Consider the following 25033-nt stretch of genomic DNA (forward strand, 5'->3'; position numbering starts at 1 on the left):
CAAAAACAAACAACAAATTCTGGAAGTTTTCAGCCAATATTTCTTCAAATATTCTCCTCTTCCCCTTTCTTTCTCTCTTCTACTTCTGACACCCCCACAATGCATATGTTGGTTGGCCTGATGGTATCCCACAGGTCCCTTAGGCTCTGTTAAATTTTATTCAATCTTCTCCATTTCTGCTCCTCAGAATTGATAATTTCCACTACTCTATTTTCAACTTTTCTGATTTTATGCTCAAATCTGTCTTTGAAAATTTCTATTGAATTTTTCATTTCAATTATTATACTTTTGGGCTCTACAATGTCTTTTTGGTTTCTTTTTAGATTTTTATATCTCCTTATTGATATTGCCATTTTGTTCATATATAGTTTTCTCAACTTTCTCCATATCTTCTTTAAGATAGTTATTTTAATGTCTTTGTTGAATAGATCTGCCATTAGGTGTTTTGCAGGGACAGTTTCTGTTGCTTTATTTCTTTTTCCTTTGAATGAGCCATATTTTTCTCTTTGTATGTCTTGTGATTTTTTGTTGAAAACTGGGCATTTGACTCTAATAATGTGATAATTCTGTAACTCAGATTCTCCTTCTTCCTTAGGGTTTGCCGGGTTTTGTTATTGGTTTTGGTGGCTTTTTTAAAAAATTATTGTTGTAGGTTTTCTCTGTGCCAAAGATTAGCCTGAGATGTAAACTTAAGGTCTTCATGGTTCTTTCCTGAGTCTGCGCCTTTCCCTAGGCATGTGCAGTCACCTTCTAATTCTCCCCATATAGGGCTGGACGCAGTGGCTCACGCCTGTAATCCTAGCACTCTGGGAGGCTGAGGGGGGGAGGATCCCTTGAGCTCAGGAGTTCAAAACCAGCCTGAACAAGAGTGGTGTACTCACATGGCAGAGAGCTGCATGTGAGCTGCAGCATTTCTAGGTGTTTTGTAGCAGGCATGAGACAAAATACTAAAAATAGAAAAATTAGCTGTGCATCATAGTGTGTGCCTGTTGTCCCAGCTACTCAGGAAGCTGAGGCAGGAGGATCGCTTGAGCCCAGGAGTTTGAGGTTGCTGTGAGCTAGGCTGACGTCACGGCACTCTAGCCTGGGCAACAGAGTGAGACTCTGTCTCAAAAAAACAAACAAACAAAAAAGGAGCTGTATATTAATTACCATAACAAAGAGACACCAAACACTGGTGACTCTAAAGAGGGAATTTTATTTCTAGATCTCCTAACAGTGCAGCCATGGGTTGGAGGCCAGGAATGTTAGTGGCTTTGGGATCCTCGACAAGTGGAGGGTAGGAGGTTGGGGGGCAGGGAGAGTGTGCACTGAACACTGTTTATTGGTCCACCCTGAATGAACTAAGCAAGGCCACTGCTGACCTCTGCCAAGGCAGTTTGGGTGGACAATGGGAGGCAGAAGCTAGCGAATTTTTTGTGAGCTGATTTATTGAGCATTAAATTGGGACGAGTGTTAAATTTAGTGGCAGGTGAGGCACTAACTTCACTGCTTCACTGCCTCACCTTCCATTACATTTGAGGTGCAAATGGGAGGTGAGGCAGTGAAGTTAATGAATGTAGACAATGTCTGAGGGACGAATGAAATGACATTTTTAAAAGAAATGACATTTATTCAGCGTATATATAGCCAATGGTGTTCACACACACCATTATCATCCTCCTTTTACAGATTAGAACACTTGACGGTTAGAGAGGTTGACAGTCTTACTCCAAATCTCTGGGAGGAGCTGGGCTTCCCCCCACCCAAGTCTCCCCGTCCCCAGGAGGTGCTGACAGCGGCGTAGGCCCCTGGCCCATAGGTGGAGCAATTGGCGAAGGCCTCGCCCCCGCCAGAACCGCGAGCTTTCAGCAGCAGCCGAGGCAGTGGAGGGCCGGCGCTGCACCTTCCCAGCCTGCGCCCCGATGCTGCGCGTCGTCCCCCGCGCCCTGCGCCTCCCGCGCCCCTGGAGGCCCTTTCGGGCCCGCGGTTGCGCCTCCGACGGGGCGGCCGGAAGCCCTGAGATCCAAGTGCGCGCCCTGGCGGGTCCGGACCAAGGTAAATGCGCGGTTCCCGGGCGCGCCCAGGAAGCCGCTGGGACCTGGCCGGGCCAAGACCCGGGCCAAGGGCCCGAGCGATGGCTGACGCGCCCATTGCACGCGGGAAGACCGAGGCCAGTGGGGAAGGCGGGTCGCCCAGCGCGTTTGAGGATTCGAGCCCAGATCGCCTGTCTCCCAGTCTAGGCTCCCAAGCAGCCCAAACCCCGAGAGGTGGGTGACCACCTTACTGGCTGCCCGACTCCAGCTGGGGTGAGACGCTTTGTCAATCTCAGTGTCCTCAGCCCCTCTTTGGTGGCCTCTGGCTGAGCGGAAGGGGAGTGGAGTCGCGCATGGGTGGGTTTTGGCACCAGAATCCCTGGGTCAGGAGCGTTCAAATGCCCGGTCCCCTCCCCCGCGGGAGTCCTGGCAGGGTTCGGGGGGCGGGGGCGGCGGAGCCAATCCCGCTCCGCCGCGGGCGGAGGGAGGAGCGGGAAGGGACACTCTGGCGTCCCTGTGAGTTGAAGTTCTAGACTTTTCGCCCTTTTGACTAAGATTCAAGTGTAGTACCGAGGGGAAAGTTCGAGGGTCACTGACAGATAACTGCCCTGACTGCGCGCTGTGTTGCCAATTTGGACTTGAAGTGCGTTCGCTGGCGCCGACCACACACGCCTCAGCGCGCGCTTCACCGATGGGCAAGGCCCTTCTCCTGCCTTTGCTGTCCCCGCCATCGCATCCCCTTCGCCTGCGTTTGATGTAGCATTGTTCGTGTCCGGGTTTTAATTAACACAGTTGGCACTGTACTGTACACTTCGTTGTATTTCTTCCTTTTATCCGCTGGACACTAAATTTTGAAGTCTAGTTTCTAGTTCCTTGCTTTCTGCTGTTGCATATTATTTGCCAACGGAAAAGAAGCCAAACTGTAAAATAATTTAAAGAGATTTGTTCTGAGTCAAACTTGAGGACCATGACCTGGAGCCATGCCCAAGTGGACTCTCTGTGGTTGGGTTACAGTTTGGTTTTATACATTTCAGGGAGACAAGGATTACAGGTAAAGTCCTAAATCAGTACACGGAAGGCATACATTGGTTTGGCCAGAAAAGGTGGGCCATCTTGAAGGGGGAGGGGGTGGCGGCTTACAGGTTACAGGTGGGTTTAAAGATTCTTTGACTTGTAATTGGTTAAAAATAAAGTTTTTGTCTAAAGGCTTGGAATGTTTTAAGATCAAGAGGTCAGTTAATAAAAGACCAGCTACTACCAGCATATATTTGTTATGTAAATTGAGGACCTGCAGGTTTGTCTTGCATAGCCTTAGGCCTGTCAATGAGTTAGGAAGGGTATCTCCAAGAAGGGAGGGGGGCATGATGACGCATGTCTGACTTACCTCCTCATGGTAGGCAATTCAGTTTTAGGGTATCCCCTTGGCCAGGAGTGGGTCCATTCAGTCAGTTGTGGGGGGACAGGGAAGCCTTTTAGTTCACAGATTCCTAGTGTGCACCCACCACTTTCAATGGACGCAGAGAGGCCACCAGTGTCCCACTACATTGCCTGGTGAGAATTTCCCTGACCAGGTGGGATTGCTGGACCCTAGAGAATACCCCATACTCTTATGCTTAGTACTGCCAAATTGCCAACAGTGCTTACCTTGATAGCGATGATTATTCTCCCCACTTTACAGATTAAAAAATTGAGGCACAGAGCATTAAGCAATTTGAATCAGGTCTGATTTCAAAGCCTGTTCTCAACTGTTAGGTCATCACTGACTTTTCTGATAATTCAGTGACTCAAAACATAAACTTGTATATCTGTAAATAAAAAATTATTATGGATCATAGACCTTTGGGCTGACTTGGAAATATTGGGAATCATTTTATCCAGAATGAATGACAAGGATCAGCAGATGAAGCCTCTGTCCCTGCCAGAGGGCATATATGAGGGAGAAAGTCAGTGACAGGAGAAGGAAACCTAGGTGAAATAGTGGAGGACGCACGGGGAAGAGGTCACACACAGGAGAACCCTCACAGAAAGTGAGCTGGGTCATTCGATGTTCATGTTAGAAGCCACTAACATGCCTTCCACTGGGGCTGACAGCCCTAGAGCTAGAGCATTGTCACATTTTACCTGTTGTCCTTGAGAGTGAGATGGGCTGGTTAACCTCTCTCCTCTGCCTTTAGCTGCCTTATTTCTTGTATAGTCAGGCATCGCTGGGGCTACGTTCTGAAAAATGCGTCATTAAGTGATTATGTTCTTGTGTGAACATCACTGAGTGTGCTTACATAAACCTAGATGGTGCAGGCTACTACACACCTAGGCTATATGGTACTGTCAGGTTTCAGTCTGAAACTGTTGGTTCTTGGCGCGCTCTTGGCCGAAGAATGACCAGACACACCAAAGTTAGGCAAGCACGAAACTGAGGTTTATTGAGGAGAGAAAGATAGGAGTATAGGGCAAGAGCAAGATACAGGTTTACCGAACATGGTACATATGCCATAGATGACAACTGGACCCACTGTCACAGCAGGGCAGGCAAAAGGAAGGGCAAAGAGAGAGAGCTTGGCTATGGTCTGCGTCCTATTTTATAGTGTCTGGATAGGGACCTCCCTTGTGGTTCAGAGGGCACCGTGGAACCACTTTGATTAGACAGTTGGAAGTCACATGACCTGAGCCTTAACTACATATGTGGGTTCTAGGTCACTTTCTGGACTTTATGGTACCCATGCAGCTTGCCCTGTGGGCTAGAGTCCTCTGCATTCTTTTGCAGCTGGCACACCAAGTTCTGTTTGGCAGATTCATAGGGTACTCCCTCCTCCCCCAGGTATGGAGAATCAGGGTTGGGCAGGACCAAGATGGGGGCAACTGTACCCAGTTTCATCCCTAGGAGGCCCAGAATCCCGTACTGTCTACCTAACAGTACAGCCTATTGCTCCTAGGCTACAAACCTGCACAGCATGTTACTATATTGTGTACTGTAGGCAAGTACAACACAATGGTAAGTATTTGTATATCTAAACCTATCTAAACATAGGGTAGGTGCAGTAAATATATGGTATAAAAGATAAAAAATGGTACTTCCGTAATAGGGTACTTACTGTGAATGAAGTTTGCAGAACTGGAAGCTCTGGGTGAGTTTATGAGTGAGTGGTGAGTGAATGTGAAGGCCCAGGACATTACTGTTCACTACTGTAGACTTTATAAACACTGTACACCTAAGCTACATTGTTACACTAAACTTAAAAAAATATTTTTCTTTCTTCAATAAGTTAACCTTAGCTTACTATAACTTTTTTACTTTGTAATTTTTAACTTTTTGCCTCTTTTGTGATAACACTTAGCTTAAAACACATTGTGCGGCTGCACAAAAATATTTTCTTTCTTTATATCCTTGTTCTATAAGCTTTTTTTTTTTAATTTTTTTTTTTTTTTTTTAGACAGGGTTTTGCTCTGTTGCCTGGGCTAGAGTGCAGCGGTGGCATCATAGCTCACTGCGACCTCCAACTCCTGGGCTCAAGTGATCCTCCCACCTCAGCCTCCTGAGTAGCTGAGACTATAGGCATGCACCACCATGCCCAGCTAATTAACAAAATTTTTCTGTAGAGATAGGGTCTCACTATATTGCCCAAGCTGGTCTCGAACTCCTGGCCTCAAGCAATCCTCCTGCCTCAGCCTCCAAAGTGCTGGGATTATAGGCTTGAGCCAGCATGCCTGGCCCTTTTTGCCACACTGACCTTGGATCTAGACTGTTCTGAAGTTTGTGGGATTCAGGTTCCTCGACTCCTCTGATGTGATTTCTCTGTATCCGCCATAGTTTCCCTTCCCCAAGGTTGTGCCACCTTCTCTCCTGGAGCATAAGAGCTGGAAAGGACCTTTGGGCCATCTGAGCTCCTGGGCAGAGCCTCCAGACCTGCTGGGCTCTGGGAGCTCTTTGTGGGTTTCTGGGGAGGCTAAGGAAGCCCAGACTGCCTGCATGTTATAGTTCTCTGGCCTGAACCATAGTTCTGTAAGTTCTGGCTGAAAACCCTGTCCCTTGATAGCCCTGAAGCTTTCATTGGCCCTTTTCTGTGCTTCAGATCAACGCACACTGAGAATGCCAACTTAATAAACACTGCTTGCTCCACAGACAAAGCTGAGGACCCTGGGAGATAAAAAGGATGAAGACCACAGGACTGGGACACACTCTAGTCCATCCCTGACATTTTAGAAACAGCCTAGAGGGGATGATAGGGGGGTTGGAGCCCTTCCCAGAGCCCGCCTCTCTTCCCCACACCTGGCCCAGATGGTGGGGGTTGGGGGTGAGTTGAGGGCAGAGTGGGGTGCAAGGGCCAGATTGCGGGGGGCCTTGTGTGTAGTATTAAGGAATTGGACTTCATTTTGAGGAAAAGAGTGGGGGAAAGGATTTGGGTTTGAAAAGATGACTCCGACCCCAGTGGGCTAATGAATGTGTATGTGGGAGGAGGGAACAAGACTGAGGACAGCTGGGTGATCCAAGAAACAGGAAAGAGCCTGTACCAGGTAAATGGCTGCAAGGAAGGGTACGAGCTGAGAGATCTGAGATCTATTTGAGAGGCCTCGGTGACTGAGTGCATTTTGTGGGTGAGGAAGCATGAGGCGACAGGACCAACTTCAGGTTGATAGTAAGGTCGTTCATGTACCACTGGAGCCAGTTGGCTTACCCAAGGCTGCCTTATCCCCTGCAGGAGAAAGACTGATCATTTTTGGACATGTTAGTCAAGATATCAAGTGAGCATTTGGATATTCACGCCTAAGGTGCAGAGGAGTGCCCTGGGCTGGCTGGGTACCCGTGGCAGTCCTGGGTGTACAGGAGGCAAGCGTGTGGGAGGCGTGGGGGGTTCTCTGAGGGGAAGGGCCAGATCAGCAAGCGCAGGCCCCTCCTGACTCTCCTGCCTCCCCTCACAGTGCCTTCCCTCCACCTGAACTCTTCTAGTTCTGGAAGGTACCCTGCAGTTCCACACCTAGGCTCTCAGCTGTGCTGCTCCCTCTGCCTGCAGTGGGCTTCTCTCCTGGACTACCTGCCTTCCCCACACACTGCCAACATGCACACACGCACACAATATGCACATGTATGCACACTTGCACACACATGCACACATACAGGTGCATATGAACTCACATGCATACACTTGTGTGCACACACATGTGCACACTCACGTGCACACTTATACTTTTTCCCAGGCCAATTCCTATTCTTCTGTCAGCTCTCAGCTTTAAGGTCACTTCCTCATCCAGGAAGTCCTCACTGACGTTGTACACTGGAGTTCCCCTCTGCCCAGTGTATCCTCTTACCTACTTGTCCTCTGTTTTCTAAATTCTCATCACAAATATTTAACGTCTGCCTTCTCTGCTTGACTGTAAATTCTATGGGGACAAGGGCTGAGTCTGCCCTTGTGTCTAGAATCAGAGTGTCTAGGACAGAGGCTAGCACATGTTAAATATATAAATGTACAAATGAACCTGACTGGGCCTTAAGGAACTTCAGTGATTAAAAACTGGGTAGAAGAGAACCTAATAAAGGAGTGTAGAGGCATCAACCGAGAGGTGGGAGAAAGGCCAGGAAAATGTGGGGCCACCAAAGCCAAGGCAGATACTGTCCAAACCCACAGAATATACACCATGGACCCTAATGTAAACTATGGATTTGGGCGATGATGATGTGTCAGTGCAGATTCGTCAGTTGTAACAAATTACCTCTCTGATGGGGGCTGTGGATAGAAGTGGCTGGGCCTGTGTGGGGCAGGGGAGAGAGGGCAGTACATGAGAACTCTTTGTACTATACTTTCTTTTCTTTTTTTTTTTTTTTGAGACAGTCTCGCTCTGTCACCTGGGCTAGAGTGCCATGGCTTCAGCCTACCTCACAGCAACCTCAAACTCCTGGGCTCTAGCGATCTTCCTGCCTCAGCCTCCCAAGTAGCTGGGACTACAGGCATGCACCACCACACCCGGCTAGTTTTTTCTATTTTTAGTAGAGAGGGGGGTCTCACTCTTGTTCAGGCTGGTCTCAAACTCCTGACCTCAAGTGATTGTCTCACCTTGGCCTCCCAGAGTGCTAGGATTACAGGCATGAGCCACCACGCCTGGCCTGACTCTTTGTACTATACTGTCCACTCAATTTTGCTGTGAACGTAAAACTGCTCTAATAAAATTGTCTATTTAAAAATAAATAAATAAATATTCTTTTAAAAAGCCAAAGCAGAAAATGTTCAAGAAGGAGTATGTGTTCTGTCAGCAGAGGTTTCTACTGCTGAGAGGTTGATACAAGAACGGAAACGTGTCCCTTGGCTAGTGATGTGGCTACACTGGTCACTCGGGTGAGAACAGTTTCTTCTGAGTGATAGGGTAACCTGGATTGGAGAGGGTGTAAGCGAATGGAAGGTAAGAAAGTGGCCAAATCAGTATAGAGAACTCTTTTAAGAAGCTTGGCTGTTGCTGGTGAAAAGAACATCACATGTGTAGGGCAAAGGCTACTGTATTGCCAAAGAGGAAAGACCATGAGTGTGATCAAGCCTCTGTTGTTTACTCATTTCTTGTGACAGAGGAACATATTGATTGGTGCTCATGATTGTGCAATTAGCAAATTTCAGACATTGGGAAATCCTACAGGTCAAACGTCCAGGTTCCTAGTCAGATAGCCTTTGAGGGAAAGACAGGGCTAGAAGGAGAATCTGGGGATTTTAATAGGCTTTTAAAAGACATATCAAGATTTTTTAAATGGGCAAGTTTAAACTATGATGTCTAGGGATGCACACTTGAGTGATAAAATTATAAAGAAATACATGGACATGGGCCAGGCGCGGTGGCTCATGCCTGTAATCCTAGCCCTCTGGGAGGCCGAGGCGGGTGGATCGCTTGAGGTCAGAAGTTCGAGACCAGCCTGAGCGAGACCCCGTCTCTACTAAAAAAATAGAAATAAATTATCTGGACAACTAAAAATATATATAGCAAAAATTAGCTGGGCATGGTGGTGCATGCCTGTAGTCCCAGCTACTCGGGAGGCTGAGGCAGTAGGATCGCTTCAGCCCAGGAGTTTGAGGTTGCTGTGAGCTAGGCTGACGCCACGGCACTCACTCTAGCCCGGGCAACAAAGCGAGACTCTGTCTCAAAAAAAAAAAAAAAAAGAAAAGAAATACATGGACATGATTACTATAAAAGTCAAAGAGTCTGGAGTCCCAGCTACTCGGGAGATCAAGGCGTGAGGATCACTTGTGCCTAGAAGTTCAAGTTCAGCCTAAGCAATATAGCAAGACCCCATCTTCAAAAACAAAAAACAAAAAAAGAAAAGAGTAATTTTGGGAGGGAGAGGAGGGAGCTATGATTGAGTCAGGGCACATGGTGGGGCTTCTGAGGTGGCTAGCACTGTTCTATTTCTTGATTTGGGTGGTGGCTACAAGGGTATTTGCCTTATAACTCTTGAGGAAGAAGTTTGGCCGTGAAGGTACAAATAATCTGGAGGGAACTGTGAACGTGAAGGCGTGTGTGTGTGTGTGTGTGTGTGTGTGTGAGTCTGTGTGCGTAATGGTGGCAGAAGCAGGCAAGGACTACTGTGGCAGTCATTCTTATTCCTCCCCCATTTTGCTCCACAGTTCACAAGCCCTTCAACTTCCCTGTGAGGCAGAAAGAGCAAGGTTTACTCTCTCTCTTTTAGGGTTGGGAAAATGAGGCCCAGGTATGTGACTTGCCCCAAGTCACGCTGGTCTTCTAGGGCAGAGGCTGCCCAGAACACAAGCAGGAGTGAGCAGAGCCAGTTGGCTTACCCAAGGCTGCTTTGTCCCCTGCAGGAATCTCTGAGATTCTGATGAACAGACCTCGTGCCCGCAATGCCTTAGGGAACGTCTTGGTCAGCGAGGTAAGAAAGAGAGCACCAGGGTGGGCTGGGGGATGGGCTGGGAGTATCTGACGGGGTGTCCTCTGTAGCTGCTGGATGCTCTGGCCCGGCTGCGAGAGGAACGGCAAGTGCGTGTCCTGATCTTCAGAAGTGGAGTGAAGGGTGTGTTCTGTGCAGGTGGGTCCCCTCCCCTGTCCCCATCCAGGGGCTCTGCAGGGCTCCCACCAGCCTGCAGGGGTTGGGGGAAGCCTTAGATCAGCTCCAGCATAGAACTCATTATTTCCATTTCACAAAGATGAACTCAAAGACTCAAGAGAGGAAAGATTCCTTGCCTAGGGTGTCACACACCTGTAAAAGGTAGAATAGAATTTAGTCTCAGCCGGGCACGGTGGCTCACGCCTGTAATCCTAGCACTCTGGGAGGCCGAGGTGGGCAGATTGTTTGAGCTCAGCAATTCGAGACCAGCCTGAGCAAGAGCGAGACCCCATCTCTACTAAAAATAGAAATAAATTATATGGACAGTTAAAAATATATAGAAAAATTAGCCGGGCGTGGTGGTGCATGCCTGTAGTCCCAGCTACCCAGGAGGCTGAGGCAGGAGGATTGCATTAGCCCAGGAGTTTGAGGTTGCTGTGAGTTAGGCTGATGCCACGCACTCACTCTAGCCCAGGCAACAGAGCAAGACTCTGTCTCAAAAAAAAAAAAAAAAAGAATTTAGTCTCAACTTGGCCTCTCTGACCCCAAGTCCCAGTTGTGCTACATGCTTTGTTCTGACCCTTCATTGAGGAAACAGTCCAAAGATGCTCACAAGGTCAGTGGCCGAGATGGGACTCTGTGCCCCTTTGCCCACCCATAGGATCTCAGTCCCTGCCACCAAAGCTCTCCACTGTCCTTGTGTCATTTGGTCCTCCCAGCAGGGCAAGCACCATGAACTTCCATTTCAAAGATGAGGGAAGAAACACACCCCAGGCCTAAAACAAGAGCAAGTCAACTGAGAGCAGAGCTGACTTGAGAACAGATTCTGGGAGTGTGGTTGGGCAGGGACCAACAGGGGCCACACACTTGCTGTGTGACACAGCAAGAGGCTGTGAAGGGATGGGATGGGAGGAGCATGATTCTCAGGGGATTGCAAGGGGATTTGGCTCAGCCCTTAGGTCTGGGCTGTCAGGGTACCCAGCTTGGGATCTGCACTGATAGGCAAGTGTGAAGACCCATTTGCCTGATCCAGCTTCCCTGGCTGTGGTCTTTATCGAACCCTGGCTACTTCCTTTGGCTCTGTCTCTAACCTCCTCTATCAAGGTCATGTCATTCCTCCCCACCGCCCTTAGCTCCACTCCTCACTATTCCAGCTAAGAGAGAAGGAAGGGGGCGCTGCAGGAGGCCTGATCTGCCCTGACTAGCTCTGAATCCTGTGCTAGTTCCTGCCTCTCTGGGCCCTCGTCTCCCCCTCAGTCACTGAGGGGCTGGACTGATCAGAGACTGCCAAGGGCTCTCCCAGCTCTGACTTCCTATAGTTCAGGACTTGAAGAGTCTATATTCACCCCCTACTCCTGCTCAGCCCCTGCCATCTGGCCTTTGATGGCCCTACCAAGGTCACTATTCTCACTAACGTTCTTGCCCAGTGCCATGCCACTATATCCTATGCTCATTTCTCAGTCCTCTTGACCTCTCAACCTCCTTGGACCCCAATGACCTTGCCTTTTATAACTTAAAAATTATGATAAAATATAAATAATACAAAAGTTACCATTTTAACCATTTGTGTGTGTGTGTGAGAGACAGAGAGAGAGAGAGAGAGAGAGAGATAGTGTTTCACTCTGTTGCCTGGGCTAGAGTACAGTGGTGCAATTTTACCTCATTGCAACCTTGAATTCTTGGCCTGAAGTGATCCTTCTGCCTGAGCCTCCCAAGTAGCTGGGACTACAGGCCCATGCAGTCACTCCCAGCTAATGTTTTAATTCTTTGTAGAGATGGGGTCTTGCTATGTTGCCCAGGGTAGTCTCGAATTTCTGGCCTCAAGCAATCCTCCCACCTTGGCCTCCCAAAATGCTAGGATTACAGGCATGAGCTAACATGCCTGTCCCATTTTAGCCATTTTTAAGTGTAAAATTCAGAGTGGCATTAAGTACATTCACAACATGGTACAACCATCACTACCCATTTGCAAAATTTTTTTATCATTCCAAACAAATCCAACCCATTAATCAATAATTAATAATTAATTCCCCCATATCCTCCAGGCCCTGGTAACTTCTATTTTGCTTTCTGTCTCTATATATTTGCCTATTCTAGATATCTCATATAATTGTAATCATATGATATTTGTCTTTTTTGTGTCTGGCTTATTTCATTTACCATAATGTCCTCAAGGTTCATCCATGCTGTAGCAAGTGTTAGAACTCTGTTGTTTTTTATGGTTGAATAATATTCTACTGTATATATACCATGCTTTCTTTACCCATTCTGTTGATAGGCACTTGGGTTGTTTTCAACTTTTGGCCACTGTGAATAATGTCCCTAAGAACACTGTTGTGCAAATACAGTCAGCCCTCAGTATCAGCGGGTTCTACATCCATGGAGTCAACCAACTGCAGATTGAAAATATTAGAAATAAATAAATAAAAATAACAATAAAAATAGTACAAATAAAAACAGTATAACAATTATTTATGTAGCTTTACACTGTATTAGGTATTATAAGTAATCTAGAGAGGATTTAACTGATACAGGAGGATGTGTATAGGTCATATTCAAATACTGTGCCATTTTACATAAGGGACTGAGCATTGGCAGATTTTGTTATCTACAGGGTCCTAGAACCAAAACCCTGCAAATACAGAGGGATGATGGTATGTGTTTGAGTCCCTGCTTTCTACCCTTTTGCGTATATACTTAGGACTGAAATTGTATGGTAACTGCTTAACTTTTTGAGGAACCAGCAAACTGTTTTCCATAGCAGCTACATCGTTTTGCATTCCCACCAATGCCCGCAGGGTTCCAGTTTGTCCACGTCCATGCCAACACTTTTTGTTCTGCTGCTTGTTTGTTGTCAATAATGGCCATCCTAACAGACTTGAGGCAGTGTCTCATTGTGGTTTTGAGTTGCATTTCCCTAATGACTAATGGTGTTGAGCAACTTTTCATGTGTTTATTGGTCATCTGTCTATCTTCTCTAGGGAAGTCCTTCACCCATTTTTGAATCAGGTTGTTTTTGTTGTTGAGTTGTAGGAGTTATTTATATATTCTAGATCTTAATCCTTTATCAGATATCTGTGGGTTGTCTTTTCACTCTCTTGATAGTGCCCTTTGATGCACAAAATTTTTCATTTTGATGAAGTCCAGTTTACCTTTTTGCTGCTGTTGTACCTTCCCTTGTTTGACGCTCCTCTTCCCCTACCCGCTTCCTCTCTGCTGGATCCTTTAACTGCCTGGGATTCTGTAACAGGCCATTTTCCCAAGGGCTGGCACCAACCCCTTGCCATCTGCAGGTGCAGACCTAAAGGAGCGGGAACAGATGAGTGAGGCGGAGGTGGGGGTCTTTGTCCAGCGACTCCGAGGCCTGATGGATGACATCGGTGAGGGTCTGGGGTTTGGAGGAGGGAGTCTGATGCCAGTCCACCCCCACATCCTCTAAGCAGAGTGCTTTCTGTTTTGAGCTCTGTGGGAAGACAGATGACTCTCCCAGGGGGATGGGTACAAGGAAATCTACAAGTGGGGACAGGGACAGGGTTCAGAGGGTATCTGCCCTAGAAGGGGAACTCTGGCTCTTCGGCCTTTGTGCTGCACTGTGCCCTCAGGGCTCAAGCCTGGCCATTCCAGAGGAGCCGGGTTTCACCAAGCATGCTTTCAGGCTTTGGCAATTGCTCTTCCCTTTGCCTGGAATACCCCTTCTCAGCTACCTAGACTTTTTTTTTTTTTTTGAGACAGAGTCTCGCTCTGTTGCCCGGGCTAGAGTGAGTGCCGTGGCGTCAGCCTAGCTCACAGCAACCTCAAACTCCTGGGCTTAAATGATCCTACTGCCTCAGCCTCCCGAGTAGCTGGGACTACAGGCATATGCCACCATGCCCGGCTAATTTTTTCTATATATATATTTTAGTTGGCCACATAATTTCTTTCTATTTTTAGTAGAGGCGAGGTCTCGCTCTTGCTCAGGCTGGTTTTGAACTCCTGAGCTCAAACAATCCACCCGCCTTGGCCTCCCAGAGTGCTAGGATTACAGGCGTGAGCCACCACGCCCGGCCTAGACTTTTACTCATCCTTCAAGGCCTCCATTACCTTCTCCAGGAAGCCTTCCTGACACCCTCCAAGCTTCCTTTTGTCAGAGCACTGAAATCATTGCCTGATTACACATTTGCCCTCCCCATTAGACGGAGCTCCACGGGGACAGGGGCCACGTCTGATTCAGTTCTGTGTTCCCAGCACTGGCTGGGCTTGACACACAGAAAAGCAGGTCCCAGGAAGGCCAGCGGGGGAGGGGCCTGAGCAGGGATCACCCAGCCCATCTCCCCATTCTTGTTCCCCAGCTGATCCCAGAACTTTCCCTGATGGGAAAACTGACTTCAATCTAAGATAACCTGGCTGAGGTACCAGGTGAGGTCCCCAAACCTGGGACCAGCTGCCCCTCCTCAACCATGAGCCTTGCCCTGGTCCTGCCTGCAGGGCCTTGCAGGCTGAGCCCTCCCTCATCTCCACAGCAGCCTTCCCTGCTCCCACCATTGCAGCTATGGATGGGTTTGCCTTGGGCGGAGGCCTGGAGCTTGCCCTGGCCTGTGACCTCCGAGTGGCAGGTATTGGGCAGGGAGTGCTGTGGGGGGATGAGGACGGGAGGGTGAGTGAAACAGGGTAAGTCTGGGGCTTCTGCCAAGTCAGTCACTGCACTTGGCCTTTCAACCAAGAGCAAAACTGAGGCAGGGTACGGGACACAGGGAGCTCAGGCAGAAGCTGCTTCTCTCTTTTTGGGAATGATTCTACCAACTTCAGAGCAATTGCTGACAGCAAAAAGTTTATAGAGAGCAAAAGCCGAGGATGAAGATCAATGTCCAACCTTCCAGTTCTGTCCTAGTCAGATTAATTCACCATGTTTTGAACAAAGGTGAGCCACAGGGACAGTCTCTCACTGGCTAAGCTAATCACATTACTTGTTCTGAGCAATTAAGCTTTATTTGAGGAGTGGAGGGGATGAAGATGACTGATCGCTTTTTAAGGTGACTGACTTGGTGGTTAGGAGTGCCCTCCTTGGAGACAGCTGGACGGAGTCTGAGTGCCATCATGATGTCTCTCTTACCCTCAACTGCTTTCTCCTGCCAACCCAGGAGGGACATTTAAAATGTGTAACTCCAGGCATGAAGGTCACTTCTAACCACACAATGCAGGTCAAAGAGAAGGAATTGACCAGGTGGCCAGGCACCAAAATACCAGGTTGGTCCTAGCTCCAACTTCTCACCTGCCCATGTTCAGGCAACTACCTGGCAGGGTTTCCACGAGGACTGAGAGAGTGAATGTAAAACCTTTCATAAGCACGACATTACACAGTTAACATGGCCTGGGCTGGCTGGGGGAATTCAGAAAGGAGAGGCATGTGGTGTGGGAGGTGGTCAGTCAAGGCTGGCTTCTCAAAGCAAGTAGAACTCAGTTGGACGTGTACTGGAAGTCAGGGACACTTCAGGCTGCGACAAAGCTGGGAGGGATAACCATGGTAGGAGCAGGAGTCACTGACACTCTAGGACAGGGCAGAGCTAAGGATACATGAGACCGAGACTCTATTAACCAACAAATAGCTTATCAGGCACCTTCTAGGAGCCCCTTCCTGGTTCCAAGCACCATTACTCATGTAATCCTTAGCAGCTCTCTGAAGCAGGCAGAAAAGGGCCAATCATTTTTTTCCCATCTTTGAAGTTCAGGAAGGGTGAGGCTTGCTGGTGACACACAACTCCATCAAAGGGCATGGTGCAATGAGGGCTGCCTGGGCCTCCTGACTTCCAGGCTAGGGCTCTTCCAAAGGCAGAGTCTAGAGGGGCACGGCTGTGGCCAGACCATGGGGGAATTGGCCAGAGGGGAGAGCAGACCAGAGACAGGTGTCTCTTCTCCCCAGGGATTAGCACTGGAGGAGGGGGTGGGTGGGCACAGGCTTCACTCTGTTCTGTTTGAGCAGCTTCCTCTGCAGTCATGGGACTGATTGAGACCACTCGAGGGCTCCTCCCAGGGGCAGGTAACCTCACCTACAGCATCTACCCACCCTCTTCCACCTGCCCAATTCCCCTCTAACCAGGGTCCTCCCCTGCCATCCTAACTCCCTTTGCTTCTCTGAGAAGTCGTGGCTGACTCCCAGGCTGGGCCTTCTCTGGACTCCCACTTCCCACACCGATTTATCACCCTGACCCCTCCACCTGGCAGGAGGGACTCAGAGGCTGCCCCGCTGCCTGGGAGTGGCTCTAGCAAAGGAGCTCATCTTCACGGGCCGAAGACTGAGTGGAGAGCAGGCCCACTCGCTGGGGCTGGTGAATCATGCTGTGGCCCAGAACGAGGAGGGCGATGCTGCCTACCACCGGGCACGAGAACTGGCCCGAGAGATCCTGCCCCAGGTATGGTGACAGCCCAGCACAGGAGGGCAGGCCTGTGCTATGAGGGAGGCAGGGTGTTTTGGGGTACAGGATATTCCTTGGAGTTGCACATCCATTTGCCCAAAGACAAAAAATTAACCCTTTTTGGAGTTTTTCATCTATTCAGCCATCCAGTAAACAATCAAATTTTAATTTTGAATTAAAATGAAAATTGAATTCCAAAGGACTGGAATCAAATGGGTGTGAAAGCCCTCAAATTAACACTATCCAATAGACCTTTAAGAAATGACGGAAATGCTCTGCATCTGTGCTGTCCAGTAATGGCAGCCACTAACCAAATGCAGTTAAATTCAAATTGGATAAAACAAAAAATCTGGTACCTCATAGTCACACTACTAGCCATATTTCAAATGCTAACAGCCACATGTGGCTCCTGGCTACTGTATTACAGCACAGCCTTAAAGTGTCCCAAAGACTGAAAAAGCAAGATTCTAAGATGGATATAGAACTTAGCTCATCTTTCCTTTCCTACCATACTGCCTGGTGTAGAAATTCTTTAAATACATCATGCAAGACGTGTTAAGACTCACTAAGTTTTTAAAAATCCTCAAATTGCCTTGGAGCATAATCCCTAAAAAGTTTAGAACTGCTCGCTAGAGAGTGGGCTTATTAGGCCCTGACCAGGAGCAATCCTACCAGCTGCAGGGCCCAAAGACTTCAGCAGGGAAAGTAAGGATCTGGCTGGCTGTGGTCTCCAGGCCCTGAGAGGCTCTGCTGGCTTCTTACAACTCTATGGGGGCGCAAGGTAGAAGGGGTCAGGGGCAAGAGATCTCAAGTTTCCATCAAGATATATAAAAGCAGCCGCAATGGAGCTAGGTTTAACTAATTTACAATAAATCTTGACTTAGCCTATTCTGAGTAGCTCTCATCTGTCAGACACAATGCTACTAGCTACTTTTATTACAGTGTCTCTATCATTAGAACAATCTAGTTAATTGTCACCATTTGTGAGAAAACAGACTCGGAAAGGTTCAGTGAGTGACTTGCTCAGGAAGGTCAAAAAAGTGACTGCAACAGTCACCATTTGTGAGCCAACGGACCCAGAAAGGTTCAGTGACCTGCTCATCAAGGTCACAGAAAGTGACGGCAGTATCAAAAAAAGACAACACTGGTATTTCAGCACTTATTTTGCACAAAACAGAATGCAATAAAAAAACTGGTATTTTATTTTCTTACAGTGCAAAATATGAATAAAAATTTTTAAACTATGAAGCTAAATATTTAATGTACTTACAATACAAAAAATTTACAAACATGTTACAAAACAAAGTTAAAATATAAGCCTGTACAACATGTTAACCATACATCATTTTAATATTAACAGATAGTATTTGAATTAACCATGAAAATAAGTAATTTTGAAAAAAATCCTTCCCTGTCCCTTAAATGTAAATAATCCTAACTCTTAACTGAGATCTTCTTTAATTTGGGGGTCAGAGTCTATAACTTTTTTAAAATTGATAATCTAAGCCAAATGCTTTGGTTTAACAAAAAGCTTTTTTTTTTTTTTTTTTTTTTTTTAAGTCTTATCATACATAAATGGAGAGTCTGATGCCATTGCCTGGACAATTTTAATGCTGTCAGGTTTCTACTACAGTTGGTCAAAAGTCTCCAAACTAATACAGAACTCTGAGTCGCTTAAGGGAGAGGCTGACTGCAGCTTCCACAGCTAGACCTCTAGACTGTGTAGGGTTTGTCTTTTTGCATAAACTAAAAATCACAGGATTATTCAGATTTCCAAATATGCTGAAATAACGGTACTATACTAATATGATTACCAGTATTTTCAGTAAAAGTAGTTTTGTACTCCAAACACCAGTCTACCAAAAATTAGTACCAATTCCACAGATGAGACCTTCTGGTGCAAATGAAAAAACAAGCCTGCAACAATCCAGCTGTGTTACCTAGGTACTCAGAATAAAGAGGGCTCCCATATGGGTGTGCCAGTTATGGTGGCAGACGGCTGCCACCTAGTGGACAAACCACTCTGACTAGGGAGTCACGGTTCCAAAGTTTACTCAGCCCAGAAAAAAATTTGTCAATATCCTCAAGGTCTACATCTTAACACTCAGATTTCCCCCTTAAATAGTAAATACATATTATCCTTTGAATAATGGATTTGTTTGTTTTCTTTTTCTTTTTTAGAGACAGGGTCTCACTCTATTGCCCAGACTGGAGTGCATGATCACAGCTCACTGTAGCCTTGAACTCCTGGGCTCAAGCCATCCTCCTGACTGTAGCTAGGACTACAGGTGCATGCCACTACACCTAACAAATTTTAAATTCTTTTTGTAGAGATGGGGTCTCACTATGCTGCCCAGGCTGGTCTCAAACTCCTAACCTCAAATGATCCTCCTGCCTTGGCCTACAAATGTGCTGAGATTATAGACATGAGTCACCACCCCTGGCCTCCATATATGTAGTTTAACTTTCTTTAGTGAAAAATCAGTTTCTTTACTGGATAGTTACCTAAATTATAATACTAGCTAGACACAGTAGCCCCCTTCTCCCCAAAAGCATGTCATACCAACACATTTTACACAAATGAAATCATAATATATATACCAGCTAGCACCTTGCTTTGTTCACCTAACATCTTCTGGAGATTTTTCCATTTCAGCACATAACTAATTGACCTCATTCTTTTAAACAACTGTACACTTTTACATTCATGGTCTGAATGTGCCATCATTATTTAACCAGTACCCTAATGATGAACCTTTATGTTGTATCTTTTTGCCACTGTAAAATGGCTGGAATGAATAACTTCATACAAATCCCTACATGGAGTTGCAACAAAGAACACATGTATCTAACAGTTTGCCAGTTTTTGCCAAATTGCTTTCCTGAGGCATATCAATTTACTCTATCAATAATGCATGCAAATACCAGTTTCCCCAATCTCAGCAAGTGAGCACTACTAACATTTTCCTACGGGGCCTGGCACCTCACTGTCTGATCTGCCTTTCCCAATGCACCTGCAGGGCATCCTTCACACTTATGTTTCTTTTCCTGTGTACTACTTTTACATGCCTTTTGTAAATGTTTTTCAAAAATTATACCAACTTACCAATTTTTTATAAATCATGGAAACTCATCTGTCATCGAGTGTCACAAATATTTTTCTTCCATTTTATTTTATTCGTGTTTATTTTCCTCCAATCTGAAGTTCATTTTTATGTAGCTAGGTTTTTCATTTATGGATTCTATGTTAACACTTTAAAAATCACTGATAGTCTTATAAACACTTCAAATAATACAATATGAATGATCTAGGAAGTAGATGCACTCCTTGCCTAGAGTGCCAGGGCTGCTGTGGCACAGGTTACCTGAAGTAAAACCAGTGATAAATAAACCAAAGACACTGCTGTTTCCATGTAGATATGTCAATATGCTCCCCTGGGATGTCAACCCAGATCTGTGAGACTCAAAAGCCCAAATTCTTAACCCTGACTTTTTTTTGTTTGTTTTTTTAAAAACTCTGCTGGCGTAAAACCTGCTTATAGTCAAGGCTGGCATTTAAGGGGGAGAGAGGAAGGGAGCAGCAGTGGGAGAGGTGGCTGGGAGCCAAATGCAAGTCTCACCAATGACTCCCTGGATAAACACACCCAAGTGCTTCACCTCCTTGCACCTCAATTTCACATCTGTAAAACGGGTGATTAGTAAAAACACCAGCCTGGAGGGGTGGGTAGGAAAGCATTTTGTAAACTATAGTATGTTGTACATGTTGGAAGGACAGGCTGAATGACAAGAACCCCAGATGGTTAGGATTGGGAGGGTCAGGGATCAGTCTGGCTTCTTTTGTTATAGAAAAGGAACCTCAACTAAGAGGTAGGAAGACTAACATTAATGAGACACATCAGATAGAATAGCTGGAACTAGACCCAGACCGCTGCGCCTCCTTGTCTAAAACTCTTCCCTCAACAGAGCTGAGTACATCTCTTTACTTCAGATCTCTATCGGCATCGATCCCCTCCCTCAACCAAGCTTTTCCTTTTCCCTAGGCCCCCATCGCTGTGCGGCTGGGCAAAGTAGCCATTGACCGAGGAATAGAGGTAAGAGGATTTGGAGTTGGGACTTGGGTCCACTAAAGTCACTCATGGCCAAGACAGTGTTTTTATGGCTCAGATTGACAGCACGGCTAGAAAGAACTCAAGAACTGTACTCTTCTAACAGATTCTGACCTCTTTCTCTGTACCCCAATTTACCCATCTCCAAAATAGGAAGTCTGGCCAGGTGACTTTATTGTTTACGTTTTATCCTCTTCCCCTTCCCCTTGGACAGAGGAGGAAATTGAGGTTCAGAAAGGGTAAGTGACTTGCCCAAGGTCACAGAGAAATCAAGTAGGAAGAATCCAGGTCTGCGTGGCACCCAGTGAGTGTTGTGGGGTCTGTGCTGGTTGTCAGTAATGTGGCCTCAAGGGCAGGACTTGGGGTGATGCCTTGTGTGTAGCTGATCTATCCCTGGACATCAATTTATCCATCAATTCACTCATCACATACTGAATCTAGACCTGAGCAAGGAACTGGGACATAGACATGAATTAAATATGGTCACTGTTCCTAAGGTAGGGAGAGGGCAAAAAATACACAAATTACTAATAAAAGGTGAATGGTACTAAGCAGACACCTCAGAGAGGTTAAAGCTATGCTGTCCCTATGAGAGCACCATGTGGTTTTTAAACTTAATTAAAAGCAAGTAAACATTCAGTTCTTCCTTCACGCTAATCACAGTTCAAATGCTCAAATAGCCACATGTGGTTAGTGGCTACCATATTGGGCAGTGCTGGGTTAAAGAGTGTTTATTCTAGAGTTGGGCCGTGGGAAGGCTAAGAATTCCAGAGAAAAGGAACAGTATGAGCAAAAGAACAGAAGTGTATAAGCGAGCAGCTTGACTGAGGGGACGAGGGGAAGACACCACATGCCCGTTAGGAGCACGGACTCGGTTCTAAGACCTGCTCTTCCACACTCTGTTGTGAACTCTTACAAATTACTTCACCTTTCTGGGGTGTGTGTGTGTTTCCATCCAGCCCAAAATGTCAATGTTTCACCTTTCTGTGCCTCACATTTCTCAGCCATATGAGGGATAATAACCCTTGCTGTGAAAAGTAATGAGTTTACACACATATGTACATGGTACTTCTCTTAGAATGGTGCTTACAAGTGCTAGTCACAGCAAACACTTGGGCCTAGAAGCTGGAGAAATTGCCAGGGGCCAGGTCATAAGGGCCCAGGCCCTTCTTCCTGAGGGCAGCAGAAGCTGGCCAAGTTAACTGCCAGGGGGCAGGAGCATGGCGAGCAGCCAGATGGGAAGGAGGAACACTGGCTGTGGACTCCTGCTCTCCCACCCCGCTCTGACCGGATGTCTCAATCTGCAGGCTGTGTCGACCCTCCTCATTGTCCTCACAGCCCCCATAGCCCCCATTTCTCCCAGCACTGTTTGTCAACATGGTCAGGCTGATCCAGGGAGCACGTCTTTCTTGCAGGTGGACATTGCATCGGGGATGGCCATTGAAGGGATATGCTATGCCCAGGTATGTGCTGCTGCCAGTCTGTGCATGCTTGCTAACAAAGGCGAGGCCAGAGGTAGGGGACATTGTATAGTACAAGACCAATTTAGAAGGTTCTTCTCAACCCTAACAGTTCGACTCCAAGCCACCTCCTGGTTAACCTGGAATGGTTCCAAGGGAGCTGCCCTGCTTATCTCTGGGAATATTTCCTCAACCATCTAATGGTGGTACGTCCTGGCCCACTTAGTGCCCAGAGAATCAAAGGAGAACGCAGAGGTACTGGAACAGCTTCTGGCACTGTAGAGGCCAGGATGGGCTGGGATGTCAAGGCTTAGTTACAGCCTGCAGGCTGTGTGTGTTCAATGGAAGGGCTATAAACCTGGGACTAACCTATTCAGTCCTTTACTCCAGGGTAAAAAAATGCCAGTCTCCAGGTTTACAAATACCCAAAACACTCCTAAGTAAGGGGTTTTGGGGCTTGCAGAACCTAGTGTGAACCAGCTATATACCCAGATTCAAAGCCAGATTTCTTAGTGCAAAGGCTAGTCTTTCTTTCTTCTCTGCAGAGGAGCCTCATTATCATACTGTGGCAGAAGGTAGGGAGCTCTCTGGAAACACATAAGCAGTGTGCAAGTAGAGGCTAATGGCCATGGGACACAGATGCTACAGAGGCTGGCCCACTCTCCCCAGGAGACCAAGGAGCCACTGCTTATGCTTTTGTATGGCTCAAGACCAAAGTCCAGAAACAATGGAAACATTTGGATCCTGGCCTTGTCATGGACTGAACAAGCTTAAGCAACTCTTTTCTGGCCTGTAGCCCTGTTCCCCCCAAATTAATATTCTGTACCTTGTTGTAGAACATCCCAACCCGGGACCGGCTGGAGGGCATGGCAGCCTTCAGGGAGAAGCGGCCTCCAAGATTTGTTGGCGAGTAACCCCCATTTAATCTTAAGCACAGGAGATGGATGCCTTAAAGAGCAGGATCCAGAAAGGAAATCCGCAGCTGACTGCCCTCACCATTCCACCTCTTTGGGCTTCTGCTTCTTCACAAGGACGACGATGGATATGAAATGATTGCCATAGTGCCTGGTACCTGGGTGCTGACTATACCACTTACTGCTACCTTCCTCATCCTCACTATGGCTAATCACTAGGTTGGATTTGCTTTGGAGAATGCCTGTCTCTCTCCCTACTTGAATGATAAACTAAGGATTAAAATAGATCCCTCTGGATTTTTGTATCATTGGCTCTTAGGCCCTCTGTCTCTCAATTATCAGGCACTCACTAGAGATATCAAGAGATTTTGAGAAATCCGTAGTTTCTTCCTCTGGACTACAGAGATTATAAATAAACCCTGGTTATTGGGTGAGCATGTGTCAGCAGTCAGACAGCAGATCCTGGCTCTCTGCCAGTCACTTGCTGTGTAACCTTAGACAAATTGTTCAACCTCAGCTTCCTCATCTGCAAAATGAAAATGTTGTGAAGATTTTTAAAAAAATAAAAACTCACGTTCAATAAATGTGTTCTAATTGTTAACTTACAATATTCTTGTGAGGACTAAATGAAATCATCACTGAAAATTCTATGTAAACTATAGGGTGACAGGAAATCTTTCATGGCCTTCAGAAGCACTGAGAAGGGTGCGATTAACTTTGATGGAGAGAAGGGAGGATCAGGAAATGGGCAAGTAACATGGAATTGAAGCCTGAGGATTAACAGGCATGTGAAGCAAAGAAGCTGCCTAATGCAAACATCATGAGCAAAGGTGAACAGAGGATGATGCCCTTAGAAAACAAAGAGGGGGTTGATACATATCTCAGTTGGTCTCAATAGCCATCTCTCCTCTTGTATCAAGGCTACATTGTAAGCTGTGGCCTTGGGATCATTCTCTAACTGGATCTGAGTTCTGGCTAAGCATCCTGAGCCTAGGCCTGGCCTAGAGTCCCTAAATAATGAGCATGGACACATACAAATAACATTGTTGACTTGCTGCTAAATACAAATATGCCCCAAGGTTATGCTTGTACCGTGGATGGGAGAGTAATACAGAACCAACCCAGGCCTTACAATTAGCACAGACTATACCAGCTAGGACTACTCAGCAAAGCAACAACCTTACTGAACTTCTTTTTTCTCATCTGTTAAGTAAGGAAAATGAAACTTTATCTACCCCTGATGATTACTGTGAACAAGAAAAAAGGGTGCCTAGTATAGACCTGGACCTCAACACAGTGATTTCCACCCCACAACACATCCTCCCATTAGCAAAAGCTAGGATCTGATGACACAATTTTCCAAGATCCTGGAACCCAGGTCAGGAAACTCAAGACACCCTTGCTAGAATCATGCAGAAGAGCGTGAGGAACCAGCACAGTTTAAGGACTATTGAAGGAAATAGGTTACAAATCCTGCTTATCTAGTAGGACACTGGTAATAGTTTAGAATGTGATTTTTTTTTTTCCTCCTTGATTCCAAAAGATGGTACACGGTACTTCAGTTAAGAGTCTGGACCACGCTAGCTAAAAGCACAAAAATCTAGTTCTAAGCTATGCTAATAATCAAATAGGAATTTACTTTTGTTTTTTGAAAAACTTAAAAATAAATGATAAAACATGTTCATCAGTAGTCAATAAGGCAAGGAAGGAGTTCATACTCTATTCCTCAGAGCAGCTTTGCAGAGGCCACAAATAAAAGCTTCTGATACAGTTTATAAAGTTGCAGGAAAAAGGGCCAAAGAATAAAGTTGTAAAAATATATATTTTTCTTTTCTTTTTCATATTGCAGGGCTTTTATTTATTTTTAAATTTCAGTATATTTCAGGGGTACAAATGTTTTGGTTACCTAAATTGCTTTTGTAACATGAGTCAAGGTTATAAGTGTATCCATCTCCCCTGGATAGTGCACAATGTACCCGTTAGGTGTGAATGTACCCAGCCCCTCCTCCCCAAAATATATATTTTTCTTTCCTTCCTTCAAGTGAAAAGTACTTTGGTCTCTGAGGGGTGGGAGGGAAGGAAGGAAGGAAGCAAGGGAGGGAGGGAGGGAGGGATGG

The 25033-nt window shown here is 46.4% G+C and overlaps 1 protein-coding gene across 6 annotated transcripts; it reads left to right on the top strand.

Moving 5' to 3' along the window:
- Positions 1-1813: 1813 nt before the first annotated feature.
- On the top strand, positions 1814-23521 carry ECHDC2 (enoyl-CoA hydratase domain containing 2). Of its 6 annotated transcripts, none has more exons than XM_045548002.1 (10): positions 1814-2037; positions 9806-9873; positions 9942-10029; positions 13341-13427; positions 14550-14639; positions 16004-16060; positions 16246-16433; positions 20477-20527; positions 21958-22005; positions 22839-23521. In XM_045548002.1, the coding sequence occupies exons 1-10, from the start codon at positions 1905-1907 to the stop codon at positions 22914-22916; spliced, it is 888 nt and encodes a 295-aa protein (XP_045403958.1). In that variant the 5' UTR covers positions 1814-1904; the 3' UTR covers positions 22917-23521. The 6 variants fall into 6 exon arrangements, with proteins under 6 accessions (XP_045403958.1, XP_045403956.1, XP_045403960.1 ...); XM_045548000.1 differs by having other exon boundaries at positions 1815-2037; positions 14547-14639; XM_045548001.1 differs by lacking the exon at positions 1814-2037 and adding an exon at positions 2115-2249 and having other exon boundaries at positions 14547-14639.
- Positions 23522-25033: the final 1512 nt, after the last annotated feature.

This window comes from Lemur catta, chromosome 3, assembly GCF_020740605.2.
Source record: "Lemur catta isolate mLemCat1 chromosome 3, mLemCat1.pri, whole genome shotgun sequence".
NCBI lineage: Eukaryota > Metazoa > Chordata > Mammalia > Primates > Lemuridae > Lemur > Lemur catta.

Excerpts from the sequence above, each read along its gene's own strand:
- ECHDC2 (XM_045548000.1), top strand. The coding sequence starts at position 1,905 with ATGCTGCGCGTCGTCCCCCGCGCCCTGCGCCTCCCGCGCCCCTGGAGG. Across the intron at positions 2,038-9,805 it reads CCTGGCGGGTCCGGACCAAG|GAATCTCTGAGATTCTGATG; the intron begins GTAAATGCGCGG and ends TGTCCCCTGCAG. Across the intron at positions 16,434-20,476 it reads CCCGAGAGATCCTGCCCCAG|GCCCCCATCGCTGTGCGGCT; the intron begins GTATGGTGACAG and ends CCTTTTCCCTAG.